General features: G+C 42.5%; 1 protein-coding gene across 1 annotated transcript in view; it reads left to right on the forward strand.

Annotated features, from left to right (window-relative positions):
- Positions 1-21,258, forward strand: part of TMTC2 (transmembrane O-mannosyltransferase targeting cadherins 2) — a 937,188-nt gene that overhangs the window by 239,027 nt on the left and 676,903 nt on the right. Inside the window, exon 2 of the mRNA XM_069629317.1 lies at positions 16,265-16,835. Coding sequence (XP_069485418.1) covers positions 16,265-16,835 — 571 coding nt within the window. The remainder of the gene's footprint in view (positions 1-16,264; positions 16,836-21,258) is intronic.

A 21,258-nucleotide genomic window follows, 5' to 3' on the forward strand; every position in this document is an offset into this window, starting at 1 on the left:
GCTTTGTGGGGAGGTTCGGGTTGCGTTGTCTAAGGTGGGAGCGATCTAGGGTGTTGCACATGACATCATTGAAATCGCCCCCCAGAAACCACTTGTCCGATTGGTGCCTACCCATCAAAGAGGTCAGGTCATCGAGGAGTTCCTGCCCCAGCCCAGGTGGGGAGTAAATTGAGACAAGTCCAAATGTTTCCCCCCGGAGTGTTCCAAGCATCATCCCGTAGCGCCCACGAGGGTCCTGCTCTAGTGTCTGCAAGACAAACGGGACCCGTTTATGTATAAGAATGAGGGTGCCCCTGGATCCCATGGTATATCCCGCATGGAAAGCGGTCCTATAATTGGTACGTAGAAAGAATTTACAGTGTGCCCCAGCAAGGTGTGTTTCAGTGAGCAAGGCCATGTCAGGGGAGTATCTGGAGAGTAGCTGCTTGACCAGACATCTTTTGATCGTGGAGCCCATCCCATTCACGTTCCAGGTGAGGACCCTAAGAGAGCCAGGGCAAGTAGGCATGCATGAGATTGGTCAAGTGGCATCTAGTAGAAGTATCAGAGGGGTAGGCAAGCTGCCCACAGGGGTGCAGCCCCGGTGTGTGACTGTACGGTGCAAGAGAAAAAGATTGAGGTCTGAAGCGCTGTCTGTATGTGGTGTGGTCCCAGCTGGCCAGGAACTCCACCATCCCTTGAGAATTACCAGGGAGGGTCGATCCTGAGATAACAAAAAACTTCCCCAAACTAACTCCTCCCTCCCCCTCCCCATACTCCACCCCAACTTGAAGTACCTGTCGACCCAACATTGCTAACAGCCCTTGTTAAAGTTCAACTAAAAGTCGGGGGGGGTGGTGTGTTGGTGTTTTCCCCCTTCTTAAACACCCAAGTGGGTGACCACGCAGTGGGTGCCCACCGACCAGAGGGTGAAGCCCTCAGCAGGGTTCAAGGCGGCAGCCCGTCACCTCCATCTTCCGGCGGATCCGGCAATGGTGGCCGATCTGGCTTGGGGCGCTGCTCCGGTGGTGGTGTGGGGTTCCTATATCTGTTGCCTCGGGGTGTGGACCAGTCCCCTTCAATGTGCTGCTCTGCCCAGCACCATGCCTCCCCGGGATCGTCAAAGTGGACCGTTGTGCCTTTGTGATAGATTTTTAATTGTGCAGGGAATAGGAGGCCGTACTTGTCTCCCAATGTTTGTAGTGTTTCTTAAGTTTCCCAAAGGACTGTCTCGCCTTCTGTACTCCCTGGTGTAGTCGGGGGGGTGGGGGAGGACTCCCCTGGTGTAGTCGGGGGGCGGGGGGAGTCCAGTCTAGTGCCATTGAATGTAATCGTGCCCTTGGTTCTTGCAAGTTGTAAAAGTGCATCCTGGTCTCGGTAGTTTAAGAACCTCCCGATCACGGTGTGGCGTGGGGGAGCGCCGGGCAGTGGTCTACCTGCAAGCATTCAATGCGCTCTCTCGATAGAGAAGAATTTTGAGAAGGATTGCAAGTCGAACAGGTCCGCTAATAGTTGTTCCAGAAAGAGTTCCATGCAGGGCCCTTCCTCTTTCTCAGAAATACCAAGGATGCAGATGTTATTACGCCTGAACCTTCCTTCGCTCTTCTCCACCCTGGCCTCTAGCATCTTGAGTGTAGCCGAGACTCCATGGAGTTGGGCTACACATTGTGCAACAACATCTTCTGTCGTCACAATCCTCTGTTCTGCCTCCCCAGTGCGCGCGGACAGCTTCTGGAGGTCGTGTCTAAGGAGGGAGACATCAAGGTTTATGCAGTCTATCTTCTGCTCCATAGATGAATGGGAGTCTGCAATGGCGGCCATGATGTCTTTAAGTGAAAGCGTATGTTCAACCTTCATCCCTTCAGAGTGCATCGGTTGGGAATCAGCCTGTTGTGACGAGGGCACAGTGTACTGTTCAATTCTATTCTGCATATTGGGCTTCTTAGTCTTTTCTTTGCCCATGGTCGCTCCCCGGTTCGGGGGTCGTGGATTGATAAGTGTTCCTGCCAAGGGCCTCGGCGGTGTCCGCTGGATTGATCCTGCCCCGGCCGTGCTGTGGCAGAGCCGAAAAGCTATCTTGTCATTACCGCAATGCCTACCTCCCGTCTGCTGCAGTCTTGGAAGCACTAGGGAGGGTCCAGAGAATCGGTGCTCTGCTCGTAGGTTATGCTCGTAGGTTACGCTCATTGTCTTTGGGCGCTCAGACTGTGTTTGGCGTGAGTCCCTGACGGTTGCACAATCCAGCGTGTATGGTTATGGCTCCTGCGCTTGCGGGTGCCACCGCAGGGAGAGAGGTGGTGTGGTTGGGGACAGAGCCCGCCGCTTGTAAAGGTGGCGTTGCACCCCTCCGCCTATTCAGTCCTTAGTGCGCAATAGCAGCTTCATGGCACTCTGTTGTATCAGGTTGTGTATTATGTCCTGGACCTCGGGGTGTGTTCCTGCCGGGGCTCGGGGTGTTCTTACTGTCTTCCCCACAGTATCGCTGGGGTCCCCCGACGATGCACCACCCCCAATCTTGTGTGCTCCGTGTCACAAGACTGTGCCGAGCCGCTCCTTCGGGTTGCTTTGTGGTCACAGCATGGGAAGTGTCTGCTGTCTGAGCCGGTCCTGGGGGTGTTGCTGGTTCCTCACCCTCCCAGGGGGCCCCCACTGTGGGCAATGGTTGGACAATACAATACAAGGTGTGACGGATGGCCCGGGCAAAACAGTGCACGGGTCGAAAAACGGGTTGTTGACCCGTTACAGCGAGGTCCTTCAGGATCTGTAGTTCTACACGGAGTGAAGCAACGCCGAGCTCCGGACCCTTCCACGCATTGAGGACACCCAGCTCCTCCAAGGGTCAGTTCGCCGGGTTCGCTGCACACTGGGGTCGGTGCGGATCGAAAGGAAGGACCCGGGAGGCGCTCGTGGTAAGATCAGATTCCCCCTCGCAGATATGGCTGGTGGTGAAGCCACTTGCGTGGACCAGTTCGTGTCTCGGGGGGGGGGGGGGAGGGAGGACGGGGCGCCGAGGCACTCACTTGCAGGGCCCTACCTCGGCCTCCTTGGCGTGAGGTCAGACCCGCGCTCGGCTCCTCAGGGTCAGGGCGAGCAGCCTACTGCCTCCGCTTATCAGCTCAGTCCAGGGTCCGGCTTGCCATGAGGCCGCCTCTCAATGTTCGCAGGAGGGCACTCAGTTTCAGAGCTCTGGAGACAATGAGCTTCCGGGGGAAGGTGAGGAAAGGGAGAATGCCTCTGAGGAGGTGCAGCTGAAAGCGGGCCTTCTTGCCAAGGTTCGGGATATGAGAAGAGGAGAGAGGAGTCGAAGATGACACCAAGGATTTTGGCCTCACGAGGGTGCAGCCGGGTAATGGGGGAGGACGGGGAGGAGGGAGCAACAGATTCAGTGTGGTGTACCAGCTGGGAAATTACCAGCTTCTCCAAAAGTTTGCCCAGGAAGGGGATAATGAATATAGGGTAATAGTTAGCTGGGCAGGAGAGGTCAGCAGAAGGCTTTTTGAGGAAAGGGTGCACAAGGGAGTGCTTGACGAGTAGCGGGAAGGAGCTAGTGGCAAAGGAGTGATTGCAGAAATCAGCCAAGGCTGGAGCAAGGGATGCAATGGTGTCTTTGATAGTTCTAGAGGAGCACCTGTTTGGAGGAGATTTTCATATAGCTGACTTGACTAGAGATCTGATCCGGTGGTATGAGCGAGAAAGAGGAGAGTGGTAGGGAATGGTGGAAGCGGGGCCAAGAAAGGCCAGAGAGTGGGGGAGTTATTAAGGAGGGGTGAAGAGGAGAGTGAGGCCAGGATGTCCTGAGTTTTGGTTTTAAAGTGGGAGGCCAGTGCAGTGCAGAGGAACTGGGATAACAGGAGAGGTGGAGAGTGCAGAAGGATTGGTGAGTTCCTTGCATATTTGGAACAGTTCAGCCATGTTAGTGGCCTCAGAGATGCGGGCTTGGATATAGGCTTTCTTCTTCGAGTGGATGGAGAGTCTATTGCCTTTGGAGCAGGTGACAGGCCAGTCCGTGAGAGGATGTGCTTGAGGCCTGCATCTTCCGCTCAGTAACTATGCACTTGTGTTTCAAAGAGGCTAGGTTGGAATCATACCAGATGGTGCGTTTAGAGGCATGGAGGCAGGCTTCATGCGGATCCTCATGGCAGGGGCAAGGATGTCCAGAGTGTTGGAGATGGAGAGGTGAAGGTTAGCAAGGGCTGCATCAGTGGCTGGAGTGGGGAATGAAAGTGGCAGCACAAGCAACTAATTTGCTCTTGGTTTATTGAAGAGCAGCATTTTTGGAGATTCATTTTATATTAAACTAGCAAAAATGTACCCGTTTGCCAAACTGGTTCTGTGGACAGAGATGACACTCATCAATTGTTGAAAACCAATGATCCTGTAGGTCGCTGTTCCAATTTGTTTGTCGTTTGAAATGCCTTGCACTCTACAGTAAACTGCACTGACAATGGGCGTGTGTGGCTGGCTGACATACTCCAGAGCAGACGTCTGGGAGGAGGCGAGAGTTTGGTGTGCTGCTGCAAACTGGGACCTTCTGTATGCGCTCCAGACACCATGCATTTTAGAGTCGAGGACTGGTCCTTTCTTTGACTACATTGATGTTTTGCCGATTTCAGGCAACCGTCCCATGTGTGAAGGTGGTGAAATCTGGGCAAAGTGGCGGGGTGTCCAAATGTTATGTATCCAGTATTGTCTGGAGGATCCTAACAGGTGCCCATGCAAAATGTGGTGCAGATTGGTGAAAGGGTAGGAGCAACACTTCGCCACAAACCCGCACTTTTTCACTTTTATAAATGTAGAAAGAATGAAGAACACTTCATTAACTTGATAAACTTCGATCAGTTTTTTTTTTTTTTTTTTTTTGTCATCCTTAGTCAAATTTCCATGTGGTTTTCATACATAAAATAGGAGTGGCAAATTAGTGGACATTAAAATTTGGTTAAGAATCACTGGTGGTCGCTACAGCAAAGAGGAGGTCGGAAAACCAGGTAATTTTGAAAATATTCTCTGAAATGACTGTCCTTGTATTTGAAGAAAGTTTTCGTTTTAAACTCCGGATTTTCCTCGTCGTTTAAGCATTATTGGGAAATGATGTGGCAATCGACCAAAAACAGAACACAAAACTATATTCAAGGAGCCGTGGAAGCAAGCATCTAAAATGTGCTTAATGAATTCTGCCAACCACTGCTAATCATGCAGTCCTCGCTGTCTGTGTTGGAAATATTTGCAGTGTAACTTTGAGAACCATCGTAAAGGACGCTCTAATACGTTTACAGGCGGTTTGGACAGGATGTGCAATGCAATTTATTTTGGCCTGCACCACTAAGAGATGGTGATAAGCATGCGTCCAGACATTTTTGTCGTATTTGTAAAAATAACGTGCACATGTTTCTAATTACCAGAACTCTGTGTTGTAAATGAAAACTGATTGCTGCATCCATTATATTTTCCTGTTTCTTGTTAAATTGTGGTCTATTATGTCAAAACATGTAGTGCTCGATGGTCTGTGCAGTACACACTGAACCTTGTACTTTTATCTTTGAGTCCCCCCTTTCTTAAAATACTGGACTTGTCCATGACACACCACGCCAGCCATCCTGGATGTTGTCTCCATTATTACGGACTTAGACTTTTAAGCATGGATGCAAGGTGGTTGTGGTGTTCATAAACAACCACTTGTGCTTGTAGAATTAAAAGCACATGGACTGCTGGAACACAGGCCAGAGGGGCCAGTAAGGACAACATGACTTATCAAATCGTAGAGATCTTGACCGTCGTCAGAATTTGCATCACTTGGTTGGTTATATAACTAGTTAGGTAAGGGTCCTTAGAACACCTTGTTCAAGTCCTGTCGATATGGGGTCACTTCCCAAGAAACTGCCATTCTCCTCTGTCTGACTGCCAACCACTGAGCAGATGTTAGAACGTTCTGTTTTATTGCAGAGGCTAGAGACTTCTGGTACGCGAACATTCTTGTTTATAATGTTAGTGATCCAGCAGAGCTACTTATTTTAGTTATATTTTCAATCGCAAACACTCACACCAAATGGCCTCAGCGCTAGGGGCAAGTGTTTTCATCGAAAGGTGTAGGAAAAAGAAATAATACAATGCGGTGTAAAATCTATTTTTGCAATATTGAGTGTTCGTAAGTTTCCTCTAATTCCCCCTTGTGCAAACTGGGAAACGATTGCAGTGGTGCAAATGGGTTGCTCCAGCACAGGGCTACGCTTCACGACCTAATCAGTCAGTCTTCCTGCATCTTGAAGTGGATGTCGTCCGTGAAAATTATCATGCTTCTATGAAGCACAGCGTGGGGGTAGGGAGGCTCCAGCTGTGCTGTCTTATTGCTAGTCTGTGTCGTATAGCTGTTATACTACGTTTAATTTGAAATTAAATATTGTCTTAAAAAAGAAATTTACCTCCCACTTTGAATCCTGTTGAATTAAGCCCTGTTTGGGTGGCTCTAAGGGCAAATGCTTAACCACAAGGCCACAGATCTCTCCAAGATCACTGCATGCCAATTTTATGAAGGTTTCTTTTGTGCTCAGAGCACATAAGCTCTCGTAACACTGCAGTGTAGTAGAGGGGTCCACTTCAGCACAATGTTAAATTTTGACAGGTGGGCATGTCCTCTGTTTCCTGTCTTAGTGCCCTACCCCTTTTGACATGCTTTGCTATAAACTTAATATAAATCTGATATACAAATGATCTAAAAAGAATTCGATAGTGGGTATACATTTTATATAAAATCTGTATGGAGATTGGAGCAGCGGTTGACGATATTGCTTGGTCGAGTGCCAAGAGCTAAGTGAGCTTTGAAGACACTGTGAATTTAGGGTTTTGCAGAGTGGCACCCTGATGTCACAGAGGGGCTCCCGCCAGATGTGATAGGAAGTGGAAAATATCAAACAATTTTGATACATTTTTATACACATTTTTATATTAAAAAGATACCTTAACATTCATAATTCTAATATAAAAAAGAATATAACATATATTTTTGGATAGACATCTATATAAACATCATATTTGATATCGATAAGTTTCTAAAAATTGTTTGGGTATAAAATTAATAACATTTTTGTATATAAAGTTCCCCCAACATGTTTATATCAAAAAATGTTTGATAACCATTTTTATATAAAAATTGATATTGTTATGATCTTGTGATACAGAGTGTAAATAATTAAAAGCAGTTGGCTTTACAAGTAAAGTGTGCTTCACGGAGCTTGTACAAGTTCAAACTATTCATTTTGACAAGGTGTGTTTCTTTTAAATAATGAAGAACAATTCACTGTATAAATAAATTGTTTCACAGACCCCAGACAAAAGTCAAATTATTGTTTTTATGCGGTCTGCAGCCCATATCTCGCAGCCTGCATGTGTCCCTCTGCCAATCTGTGACCCAGAAAAAGGCGTGTGACAGGGGCATTGCTGTGGGTGGGGGTATTGTACTGCACAACTACAGATGATTAATAAACTATGGGATGCCAAGAATCACAGCATTTCTGATGACTCACCCCAAGGTGTGTGCAGGCAGCAGGAAACGCATACAGGTCTTTATACTTAGCTCTCCAGAATACAGGATGTTCTGCGACAGCTGTGTTTACACCCAGGGAAATACACAAGGACATTTGTTTATAAACTAAACCCAACGATGGGCACCAATGCTATTTTTAACTTATGACTGAAGGATGGCACGGGAAATATCTGCAGGCTGAGCTTCATTTGTTAAGTAGGCAGGAAATAGAATTCTGTGTTTGTTCTGTTGATCAGAAAAGTGTCTCTGGGCCCATGAAACGGCTAAATTTAGATTGTTACAAAACCCACACATGGGTTCGGGAAGACCTTCTGTGTTGGTAAGAAAAATGATGCTTGACCCATGAAACAGCTAAAATTAGATTGTTACAAACCAATTTCTGAAAATTAAGCAGAAATACATAAATCTGTATGTGTTAAACTGCTCGGGGAGAAACTGCGTTGTTGAAAAATGTTCTGGCGATACTCTCACATCCACATTCCTCAATACTTGTGGGGGTTCCTGCACACGAGAAGGAGGCAGGATAATTTATAGGGCTATAGCACAAGTCCCTCAATTTTGATTGGTTGCATGTGCTTGCACATGGCCACACCTCTCTATGAGCAGCCTCTATCCTCACCCTACAAGTCCTTTTCTCCACACCGGATGGGATAGATCCTCTTGTAGCTAAGGTTGAGCGTCCTGATGTGTATAGATTAGTATATGCAGATAACATTATTTATAATTTCATTAATTTCTTTATCTTCATTTTTATCTTTAACATTTTTCCAGAGAAATAGTTAAATACAAGATTTCTTCAGCTCATTAGCTTAACAGTGTATGGCATCCAACCTTCACTTAACACAAGATGAGCAAGAGTTCTAGTGAGAAATTATGAAAAGTTAGCACAGACAAAAAAGGGAGGAGAGACTAGCGTAAACCTAAGAAGTGGACATTTAAATTCTTACAATAAATATAACGAGGCAATCATTTGTTTTATTTCAATACAATTATTTTATCCTAATCATTGAAGGGTTTCATTCACAGGGCTCCAGGAAACCTGTTTAGAAAGACATATTTTAGGTTCAGACGATTAATCGGATATTCTATGTTGGCAACAGTTGTCATCTGTCAGCCTAGTTTTAATGTGGACTTTTCCAGTTATTTGATAACCCTTTTAAGCTCAGTAATGCATTTTGTTAACAATGTCTATCACAATGTCCTATATTTCTAAATGCAGCAATTGTGGGAAATGCCCCTCCCCCTGGGATCACCCCCTCAGACACACACCCACCCTCCCACCCCTTCATTCCTGAGGCTTAGGAAACTCAACTAAGAAACAATACCAGACACTTCTCAAGCTATATAGTGGCAAGGTCAAGTAAGCATATTCCCCCTAGCACTACCCATAATTCACCTAATTCTTGAGTATTTTGTTTCCTCATTGCACAAGAATTTCAGGTGTTTGAACTAGACCATTTTATCGACCAGCATTTCTAAGGACCTATTTCTAAGGAGTTTCATTTTTTTGCATGGGCAACAATGTTTGCTGGTTACTACTTTATTTCTCCCTAGACTTCTATACCTGCATGTAGTTTTTGCTCTTTCAACAACTAGTTTTCTTCCTGATGAGATAGCAAGAATAGAGTGCTAGACAGTTTGATACAGTCACAGCAAGTGATCCTGCTAGTGGTGACTCTCCTTTTCCCCAAAAAAATAGGACAGTGTTTTTTTAAATTAAAGTTGAATGAAAACAACTCTTGGGACCGTGGGCCCAATTCAGGGACCAGGTGTAGTCACCCGGGGTACTGCTCCTTTTGGAAAAAATTGAGCAATTTTCCAAAAATGTTAAATAAACAAACATCTTTTTCACAATTAGTTGAAAATAATCATTTTGATATAGAATGACTGCATTCACATGCTGCTGCATTACAAAATTGGAATTTGAATTCACATCACACTGCTGTGAAGTAACGAAGTCGAATACAGTCTTTTCAAAACGGTTAATGTGCAAATGGCACCCATAAACAAGAATTGGCATGCTGTTTACTATTCGTGTTAGTGTTGGGTGTAATTCAAATGCTGACTACCTAATTCAATTATTACTTCAATGTACCTTATGTTAGCCTGTTCACAGCCCCGTACTGCCTTTGCAAGCTGCCTTGTGTCTCTGGCTTCTTTGAAGAAGCCTTCTGCTAACTGCTCTTCCTTGTACTGAACCTCCGGAGGGCCGGGCCTGAAGCCGCGTCATCCCGTAGCTGACGTTTCCAGTCAGCTGGTTGGCGGCTGCGACGCGGGAGGTACGTTTCTCGTAAGGATAGTCGGTTCCTGCACAACAAAGGGTTTTTTTTCTCTTTCTTTTCGTCATATTTTAAGCCCAATATCAATGCAGGACCTTTTTTATGTATAATTTCAAGCATTTTCCAACTAGTTTTGGTAATATTTATCACCTATCAATGTACTTCCTTTGCTACTAACTCTTTTCGGAAATATATCGAACTTATTTCATAACATTTTTTCCCTCTTCTATACCGCTTCATACAATTTGTGCTCCTTTCTTCCATTTTAATACTTAAGCTAGCCTATCGCATTGATGACATCTAAATCTATTCTATAATGGTGTTTTGAGTGTTTTCAGTATTTTTCCAGTTCTGTGAAGGAAGGAAAAAGAGGTAGAAGGGAAAGGATAAACCCAAGATATTGGGAAGAAATAATTGTTGATTACTGTCGAAATTTATTGTTCCTATATTCCCATATGCATACAATATGGCTACTAAAAAGGGGCAAACAAAAGAAGCTTGTGTCATCTTCTACTACCCTAAAGAGACAAAAGAGTGAATCTGAAGATTCAGCAGACCAGACACTGTTATGCAGACCATTTTATCAGAAATTGGAGCTCTTAAGCCATTCATGGAGGACACTAATGCTAAATTGCAGCAATTATACAATGAATGGTCTGTCTTTGAATCCCGCATGAATAAAGATGAAAGGCGTGTTAGTGATGCAGAGGATGTCTTTAACAGCGTCACTAATTTAGAAATTTAAGTTGTCTCCTTGCAACAACAGGCTGAGGACCTTGAAAACAAAAATAGGAGGAACAACCTGTGCATTGCGGGCCTCCCGGAAGGAATCAAAAAAGATAACCCCATTGCCTTCCTATATATGTTCCTTCCACAAATTCTCAACCTGCTGGTCTCTGTGCAGCTCAATATTAATAGAGCACATTGAATTGGCCCCAACAACACGCCATTAAGTACTAGCCGTCCACACACAACTTATACTTGCCCTCCTGGACCTCACTCATATTATCCTCATTATGGACAAAGTTAGACACATTGAACAGTTAATATGATAAGGAAACAAAATCTTCATTACACAAGATGTTTCTAAGATTACAGCGGCAAAGAGAAAATAACTCCTGGCTTTTAGACCTGCTCTGAGGCAATTGAATGCTAGATATGGTATTATCCATCCAGCTATCCTGAAAGTTACCCTAAATGGTCCAACAACCTTCCAAAATTTGGTAGATTTAAGACATTACATCCAATATTTTAAAAGGAATTATATGGATACCTCTTACGCCATTACTTGAAGGAATTCTGAGACGTACGTTCTTCATTTTGAATTTTGACCTTCACTGGAGTGGAGAATGGCGGGTCTTTTCCTTTTTTGGCTCTCCTCCCCTCATCAAATCATTTTGGACATGGAGTTTTGTGGCTGTATCCTGGTAGCCACCATTCTTTTGACTTTTTTTTTTATATTCCTTTTTACGGATTTTCATGTCTTCATTGTTTCTTACCCTTCTCCTTATGTCTCATTCTCTTCATGTTTCCTTTTGTCCTGCTGGGTACTTGTACAATTTATATGCTGACAGGCCTTACTGCCTTAATGAAATTGTTTAATATGATTTACTGTATATGTCGATATATACACCCCCCTTTTCTTGACTAATGCCCCTCAATATAGTTTCTTGGAATGGTAAAGGATTACATAATCCTATCAAGAGTCAAAAAGTACTTTTATATCTCAATAGATTAATGCCTTCTATTTATTGCCTCCTTACAGGAATCAAATCTCTCAGACGAAGATGCAGCAAAATTCCACCGACACTGGCTGGGTCGGTTTTTTTCTAGTGCTGCAGATGGAGAAAAAAATGGCGTCATCACACTTATTAATGAAACCCTTAAATGCAAAATATTCTCTACGGAATCTGGCCAAGCAGGAAAATTAGTCATTCTCAAGATATTGGTAGATTCTACGGTATACACAATCCTCAATATATATGGCCAATTAGATATTTTCTTCACAGAAAGAACTGTGCCACACTTATTAGTGGAGTACAAAAACTTTATGGTTTGTTACTGAAACATAAAATTACATCTCCCGTGGGAGAATAAGGCCCTTTGCATTACACATGTTTCTGCACTTCATGTGCCTTTTTCAAATCTGGGCAATTAGTCACATTGAACTCAATTCACATTCACTTCATGTGCACATTCAATCAATGCCATACGTAGACAGGCAAACAATAAATATAAAGTTGTTAAAGACAGATATTGAGGAGTGGTAGGTGGGGTAGGTAGGATTTGTAAAAAAAACAGGAACAATGATGATCAATAAACCACATTATTGAAAATGGCCATTTTTAGCATAGAGTAACATTGTACTTATAATCACATTCTCTTCCTAGAAATCCAATTTGTATTACATTCTGTGGTTTCCCAAACATAGAACCATATACTGACAACAGTAAAAACAAATTTCTTCAATATCTTGACAAATCGTCTTACCATGTTACTCTTTCTCATCCTTGATAGGTATCGGCTTATCCAAACATACTTTGGGTTCAAATCCCACCTGTAATATATTTGACTATAGTCCAAATCTACATGTTACACTATTCAACAGTGCTCATATTCATACTCAGAAAACTTAATTGGATTTTACGAGGTTACAACCTATTATAAATGGGTCTTCTAGATTAGAATTGTTAATATAATTATGTGGACCAACCTCTGAAGATCCCTCCTTTTGGCAACAACTCAAAACAAAAAATATTGTGCCTCTATGTAACCCTCAAAATGCAATCGAATGTGGAAATTGTAACCAGGTCATTGATACTTTTCTGGACAGGAAATCTGAGGTGAGATTTATTAACGCCACATCCCATTCTCAATTTATTAACTTTATATCTGAAACAGGTCTTAGTGATGCATGGCGTATCTTTCATCCAACAGACTCTGAATTCACCTTTTACTCTATGCCCCACAATTCCTTCTCACAGCTTGATTATATTTTAATTCCCTATTCTATGGTTAGTCTCCTACTTGATGCCCAGATAGAATCCATCACGATCTCTGATCACGCCTCTGCACATGTTCAAATTGCCTCCCCAATAAACTATTGCAACTCTAGCAGATGGAGATTTAATACTAGTTTATTAAATGATGAATTATTCACACAATTCATTACACAACATAATAACCTTTTCTCTGAAAATAAAAATCAAGACACTTCTATTACCAATAATTGGGACTGCTGTAAAGCGGTTCTTAGAGGTCATATTCTTTCTTTGTGGCTAACAAAAGGAAAAAAAACTTAAATTTGAATCCAAATCTATTCTCGAGCTGCTTAAACCCTTAGAAATTAAATTTGCCTGCACTAACTCTCCCACTCTCAAAGACATCCTAAAATTAAGATTTCAATATAATAAAATTTTCATGCAATATACATGTACCAACTTACTTAAATATAAAGCTGAAATATACCAATTTCCGAATAAAACAAGCAAATCATTGGCGTCATACCTTAAACTTAAAGGAAAAAAACAAACTTGTGGTTATTGAAGATCACTTGGGGACTAGGAAATTTACAGATAGGGACATTGTTCAAGTCTTTAATAAATCCTATTCCAATTTATATACCTCTGAATGACTTTATTCACAATATACCCCGAGACTCCTATACTCGAGCAAATCTTTTATCACTTAATGCACCTATTACTCCCCATGAAATACTTTTGGCTATTAAGAATCTAAAAAAAGGAAAGGCCTCAGGACCAGATGGCTTCCCCATTGATTTTGTAGCCCATTTTTCCAATGTATTAATCCATAAGTTTAACAATCTCTATTCTCATTTAATCTCAAATGATACAGCTCAAGTTTCTTTTGTAGAAGCTATGCTATCCTGAACTCCCCCCCCAAAACTACCATGCAATTTCCCTTATTAATACAGACTTTAAAATGTATGCCAAGATCTTAGCCAAGGGCTCCTCCCCTTTCTACCAAATCTTCTTACGCAAGACAAAGTTGGATAGGTAAAAGGTAGTGTCCTCCTCCAATATTAGACTTTATTTCTTGACATCATTGTCTTTTTTTCCACAAGTTAAGTGATCCCTATGCTGCGATTGCCCTTGATGCAGAAAAAGCTTTCAACAGAGTTGAATGGGATTTTTTGGTTGAAGCTCTCTGGTGGCATGGTTTTGGTCCCCCTTTTCTTTCTATGATTAAGGTCCTATACTCCATTCCTAAAACTGCAGTCTATGTTAATGGTCAAATGTCCCCCTTCTTCCCTGTATCTAGAGGAACACGCCAGAGCTGTCCGTTATCTCCAATTCTTTTTATTCTAGCGTTGGAGCCCTTTCTAGAAGCCGTATGGCAAGATAACATTTCAGGAATTCCATTTGATCATTTACATATTAAAATAGTGGCTTACGCTGATGTTGTACTCTTATTCTTAAACCCTCAGCAAAGTGCCCAATATCTGTTAAATATCATCTCTGTTTTCAGAAGCCTCGGGCTACAGACTCAACTCAGATAAGTCGAAAATTCTCCCTCTTAATACACTGCACACCTTATCACACCCATTTTTTAGGCATGAAATGGTGTCCCCAAGGATTCAAATATTTAGGTTTCCACATCTCGGCCTGTAACAATAGTATTCGCAAACATAACGCAGATAGCCTTTTAGCCAACGTTAAAGAAGTAATATCCTCTTGGTGCCCCCTTTTATCTCTCCTGGTGGGGTCGACTGGAATCTGTTAAGATGATGATCTCCCCCATTATACTCTATTTTCTTTATATGCTGCCATTTTCCTTTCTCTCCTTCCTTTTTTAAATCCCTAGACTCTACATTTTTATGGGGGAAAAAGAAACCTAGAATTTTGATCAGTAAGTTTATAAAATCCCATTCTCAAGGTGGTGTTGGTTTCCCCGACTTAAATATCATATGGCCTTCATTATCAAGCAAACACAGTGGTGGTTTACTCAGAATGAATCATTTCGAGTGCCTGGGTGGGTATGCTTGGAAAGAGCTATGGCTTCCCCAATCTGCCTTCCGGACCTCTACCTTATTAAAGGGAAAAATAAATTGACCAAGTATATATGTATTTGTCAATCCGTCCTATCACTTAAGTTATATATGTACCCTTATTTAGCTAAACAATACGCTTTTATATCCCTTTTCATTTGGTTGAATCCCCTAATTAAAATGAATGGTAAATCTATTTTTTGGAAGCGGTGGCTCTCTAAAGGCATCAGATTCTCTAATCAATTATTTCTGAGGGGTATTCCTATTACTTTTGATGAATTTGCTGCCAGGTTTCACATGCCTGCTTCCTTCCTGACGCACTACCTTGTCATTATTGCTGCAATTGTAGAACATTTTGAATTATTGATGTATAGCTGGAATATTCCTAAATTGCAGAGACTACTTCAAATATTGAACTCAAACACTGCAACCTCTATTTACTATAATATGCTACTAGCAACCTCACCTACCTCGAGGATTGATAGTGACTGCTTTATTACCAACAATAATTGTTGGAGCTGTCTGCATGTCCAAGGTTCATTCAAGCATCTGTTCTTGGAATGTCAACACGTCAGCCATTTTGGAACTGTGTGGAAAATCATCATACTTATTTTTAACTTTCATTTAGATTTCTGTTTTGATTTTCTTTTCTTAGGAAGCTCTGTTGCATAATAAGTCCATGAACAAACATGCATACTATTTGTTTGACTTATGTTTAATGGTCGCAATTCAAAATATCACTACCAATTGGAAAAACTTAAGTCAGATTCAATACAAATTCTGGTGGAACTCTATTTGCAATATCCATAGGCTAGAAAGCTGTAATGCATCCACCCCGGACTTACTAAATAAGCATCAGTTGAAGTGGCAATCATTCCATGACTATTTACCTGTTGTAGACCCACATTAGTAATCTGTGTGTTTCATCCTGCAAATGTTGCTGGTCATATTTGTACCCAATCCGTTACCCCCATCCCTCGTATTTCTCCCCTCTTGTGCATATCTTGTCCTGTTTCTTGTTTGGTGCTGACTTGTCATTTGTAATGTCCTTCCCCATTATATTCAAATGCTTTTAAGGTTGTTTGGCACTATATGAGATAAGGATACTTGGCTTACATTCTCATTAAATCTATATCGTATCCGTTATGCTTAGTTTTTATATTTGCCACCATTTTTGACATAGGATGGTTATTTAACTTGCCTGTATTCCTAAATTCTATTAATAAAATCTTTAAACACTGACTACCCCATGCATGCTATCTGGTGCCTAATGGCGACTGTGACTCAAGCCGCATACAAAAACATATCTTTCAAAGAAGACCCCTGTTGCTTTGCTCTTTTGACCTTTTATCTGTTATTTAAGCAGCATATCATCCGAATATGTTATTGATCTTTGAGATTTCAAGAATAAAGTGCCACTTTACTTTCACATACCTAATATTTGTCTTTTTCTTTTTCTAGCCGCGCCATCAAGACTAATCAGGACCTCCTGCCTGAAACTCCATGGACGCACATATTCTTCAATGACTTTTGGGGGACCCTTCTTACGCACAGCGGTAGCCATAAGTCTTACCGGCCCCTATGCACCCTGTCTTTCCGCCTTAACTACGCTCTTGGAGGACTGGACCCGTGGAGCTATCACCTTGTCAACATCTTGCTGCACACTGCCGTCACAGGTCTTTTTACAAACCTTTCCAGGATATTTTTGGGAGATGGGTACTGGACACTCATCGCAGGCCTTTTGTTTGCATCACATCCTATTCACACAGAGGCTGTGGCAGGGATTGTGGGAAGGGCGGACGTTGGAGCTGGCCTCTTTTTCGTGCTTTCATTGATCTGTTACATTAAGCACTGCTCTACGCGAGGGTACTCGACCAGCACGTGGTGCTGGTTCCTCTGTACCGGCTTCTGCGCTGCCTGCAGCATGCTTTGGAAGGAGCAGGGAGTCACTGTGTTGGCAGTTTCAGCAGTATATGATGTGTTTGTGTTTCACAAACTGAAAATTAACCAGATCATCCCTGCATTTAACAAGGTAAGTGGATGATTCTTATCCACAAATGTCTATTTGTTGTTTCTTACTACAGGTTGCAATTACTTGACCTTTTGAGAGACTGCCTGAGCGCTTTATGTGATTATAAATCCAGGAGAATTTTAAATTGCTACTTTCCAGTTTCCCCTGAGGAGATCTTGATGGATTGTTTCGAAGGGAGATGCTTGAAGATTAATGGCCTTTTCGCTGATGGACAGCTGTCAGTCTCTGCTGCTGCTTCCACCCCCATGATTGACTGCCATGCGCTTTCATCCTGCTTGCCCGTCACTATAAAAGCATTTAAAACTGAGTAAACAGCAGGCTTGCCTGTGTCCCCAGGCCTTGGTCGTTTATCGTGAGATGCTCATGAATTTGTCCAAGTTGAGCTGTATTTGCCAGATTCTGGCTCTAATGTGAATGACATGTTTTCAGTGCCAGATGGCACAGTACCCCTCTTGCGGTGCTGAGTTTTGTCATGGTGGACGTTGCATATTGTGCCCAGAGAAAGTGAGAGCAGGAAGCGCACAGTAGTGGGCAGGTAAGGAGGTGGTGGTATGTTTTAGATGGGCTCAACTTCTCTACTTTAAGTGAGAGGAAGTGCAGAAAATAAGTAGTTTAGTGCTGAGATGTTGATAACTTTAGAGGCGTAGTCTAGCTGGCAGATCTGGTGTTGCCAGTTCGGTGTACTCACAACATGATTGGTTGTGTTACAGGCTTGTGATATGCTGAAGCAGTTCAATGTTGTTTTGAGCCCCCTTGAATCCGATGTGGTTAAGCTTACTCTATCCACCCACCAGTGTAGAACCTGGGGTTGTCCAGGCATATGCAGTCTGTGCATCAAAGAACAAATTGACTGTCAAAAAGGAATCAAGAATGAGGGATGCAGGATTAGGGGGAAGCGGGAAGGAGATCAGTCCGACCAGAGTTCTGTAAATGCATGGCCACCTTCCCATGTTGATAGATCTTTGTACATCTGTAAGTCTAAAGTGACACTATTGTCTGATGTGTGATCCCTGATTTGTAAGTTGCTAGTTGCATCCTCTTCCCTGCGATTCCCTTACTGTATGCCTCCCCAATTTGTACTGCAGTTACCTGCAGGAGTTAAAGATGGCAGCGTGGTGAACTCTGAATGTTTCCCTGAAGGACAAGAACTCTATTTTCACAATAAGCGTTCTTTGAACATCAATAGCATGAAAACCTCTCAATGGATTTGCACCAAATAAGCAACAAACTGTACACAATCCATAGCAGATTCTCCCCATGTTGGTTTGGAGAAAATCCGTCCAGTAGTTTAAAAAAAACAAAAAAACAATTGATGGAGAAGTGGGTGCCCTGTCCCCAAAAACCTTTATAGATCTATGTGAGCGATTCTTTTGAGAAGCCGAAAAAGAAAAGCGCTCAAATATATTTTAATGCTGGAAGGGGGGAGTTGCACATCAGGAGAAGGGTAGGGAGGGTGACAGAAACTCACATGGGCAGGTGGAGAGTTTGGGGAGGACTGGAGTGCCCCTTTTGAGGAAGATCTTTTTAGTCTTACTGTGGGAATCCTGTGAGAACGTTGTGAGATGCGCTTGGGCAGTGTGAGGGGCATGTGTCACAGACATCTGTAGGTGAAAGGGGTAATAAGAGAGGGTCATAAAGGGCTTAAACATGGGAAATGGGGGGGGCCAAGAGAGGAGGGGGCAGACTTTTACATTGTTGAGTGATGTCCGATTTACCTCCTGTAACCTTCAAACACTGCATTACTGCAGTAATACAAAGCAGTGTGAAGTTGACTGCAGTATATTTCGGCAGGACTTTTTGGGGAAAACTACAGTGGAAATGTAATGAAAGGGGCTTGGGAGGCATGCACTATGATCCGTGGCCTATGATTGGTTAGCTGTATGGGTGCAACATGGACTGCTACTGTGATGGGTAGGATCTGGTTATTTACTAGTGAGTGGGTTATGGGCCACACGATTTGACCCATTGGCCAATGGGTGACTTTTTTTTTACTAATTGCAGCTTTGTGCCGAAGGCCACAGCCGTGGGGATCTGGTTAGTTACTAGGCAGGGGAATATTTACCACTTTTTAAATTTGTGTAAATCTTTTTTACTAACTGGTGCAACATGGGCAGTTGCCACAGCTGATGGATATATAGCCAGTGGGTCCTGGATAAGATATAGCCTAACAAAAACCATTGAAATTAAATGAAAAGGTTTAGGATGATCCGATTATTGCAAATAAAGCCAAGAGATTCGATGGGTGTGGGAATGGATGTCAATTTTTACTTTCAGTTGCTCAACCCAGAGGACATGCATGAGATTGTAGCAGGGATTTACGAAATAAAAAAAAAGATTGACATCATAGGTGACATCTCGGGTTCCCTAAGAGATGGCAAGTATGTTTTTGCTCCATTTTATAAAAGCTGAGCCAAAGATTATTATTTCCAGGCAGTCATAGAATTCTGCAGTGTAGTCAAAAATGTATCTGTCAGAAGTTGTGAAAAAAGTTGTTTCTCTAACATTTTAATGGGACATCTCTCTGGATGTGCTTGGAAGGTCGGTCCTGTTTAGCAGAATCCAGATTCAGCTTCCAATAAAAAAAGCTGGCTCGGGACTTTGTTTTCATTTCTGAGGGTGTTGCGGGCAGTAATGTGCAGACATCAGACCTGCTGGGTGGGTCACATTGGTACACTGTGAATCCATTAAAGGATTCAAGCACTGATTTGTGGTAGCTAATCCAGACTGATTATCTCAGTGACTTCTCCTGCTGGCCTCTACTTCTGAATTGAGAACTCTGGCTGCTTCGAAACTACGAGTGGCTGATGTTATCCAATTCCAGTGCTATAAGTCTAAAGTGTGAACCTTGCATAGCATTTCATTCCTGATTTGTCTCAAAATCTTAAAGTAGGCACTTGATGATAATTCACTGACGCAGGGACCATGATCCTTGGCGTTGATGTTCCTGTACCATAAACAGAAGTTGCCAAAGGGGCGATCGCATAGCATCATCACATTGATCTCGACCTTCACCTATCATGTTAAATGTCCTTGTTGAACGTCAGTGCTCAGAGGTGGCCGACATCTTGCGTGCTGGTCTTGCCCATGATATCCTAAGACTAAATCTGTTCTATTGCAGAATGATTTGAAGATGATCCTCAGTTCATGGGCCCTCAGAGCATGACATATTTTAAGGAAAATGGCAGCCCAGCATGGATGGTGATTTGAAAGCCACTAAGCAATTAGGGGCCTATCTGAAAAGCTCTGCACTTCCTTAATTAGGGTGGAGGAAAGGGTTTAATTAACAAATGCCATCTTCCTACTTTAAATTGTGAAGTGGAATTCTTTTGGTTTTCGGATCTTTTGGATACTGTCCATTCAGTAGATAGCAAAATGTTTCTCAGCAGCATGTTGTGATGCTGCCTAGTCTGGCTTCTCGAAGAACACACGTGTAGGCACGTCAAGTTGACTGCACACAAGTTTCACTTGTGATTTAATCCCAAATGCTGCAAAAAACAGTATTGAATCATCCAGAGCTCAGTATTCATGCCTTTTCTACACTCAGAAACCCAGACAGTACCTCTCATTAAATAGTTTTGCTAAGGGACAGTGCTCCAGATAAGATTTTGAAGTGGGAGTATTTTACTCCATATTTTTTAAATTTGATATTTTAGAGAGTAAAAAAGTTAGTCCTATCCCCAATCAGAGTATTCTATAAGCGAGTAAAAAATGTTTATTTGTAATCAATATTTCTCTGCATCTAGCTATTCATGCACATTAAAAGATTCACATCAGGCAGTAACAGTAGTACTTGACGCCTGTGGCACTACTGGTTAAAACGGATCCATGGAGCTGTGTGTGTGAAAGCATTGGGACAAACTTATACGTGTCAGTTTCCGATTATTTGATGGAAGTATTTTTACTCCCTGTTATTTTTTGGGAGTATTTGCCAATTTTTAGGGAGTAAAACTGGTCGATACACTCCTTCTATGTAGGGCTCCTTAGGGAGACTCAACCAAGAAAGTAAGCACTTATAAAGTGCAACATTCACCTTGAAAGGGCATCATGGCGTTGAACAAGGGAAGCCATCAAGGCAATAGAAGCTCGTATACCACAATGTGAATACAATATATAAAGTACATTAATCGATGACATTCAGCCTTAAAATGCAGGATTTCAATAAATAAGTGAAATCTGAATTAAGATCAACGCATTACTGCACATAAGCTTCCGTTTTTGTCATCAATTCAGTGCACTTTTCCATACCATGAACGCAGCATTCGATATGACATTTGATTCTGCACCTACTGTGACCAGAATTGATTATCCATACAATGTCGTCTTTTACTGACAAATCTAGAGTATTGCATCTCAGATAGATACATTTGCTAAAATAGAACATTGTGTTAAAATGTGTCTAGATGTCTCAAGACAGTGCTTACAA

The sequence above is a fragment of the Ambystoma mexicanum genome, chromosome 12, assembly GCF_040938575.1.
Source record: "Ambystoma mexicanum isolate Mex_15411 chromosome 12, UKY_AmexF1_1, whole genome shotgun sequence".
In the NCBI taxonomy this organism is placed as follows: Eukaryota; Metazoa; Chordata; class Amphibia; order Caudata; family Ambystomatidae; genus Ambystoma; species Ambystoma mexicanum.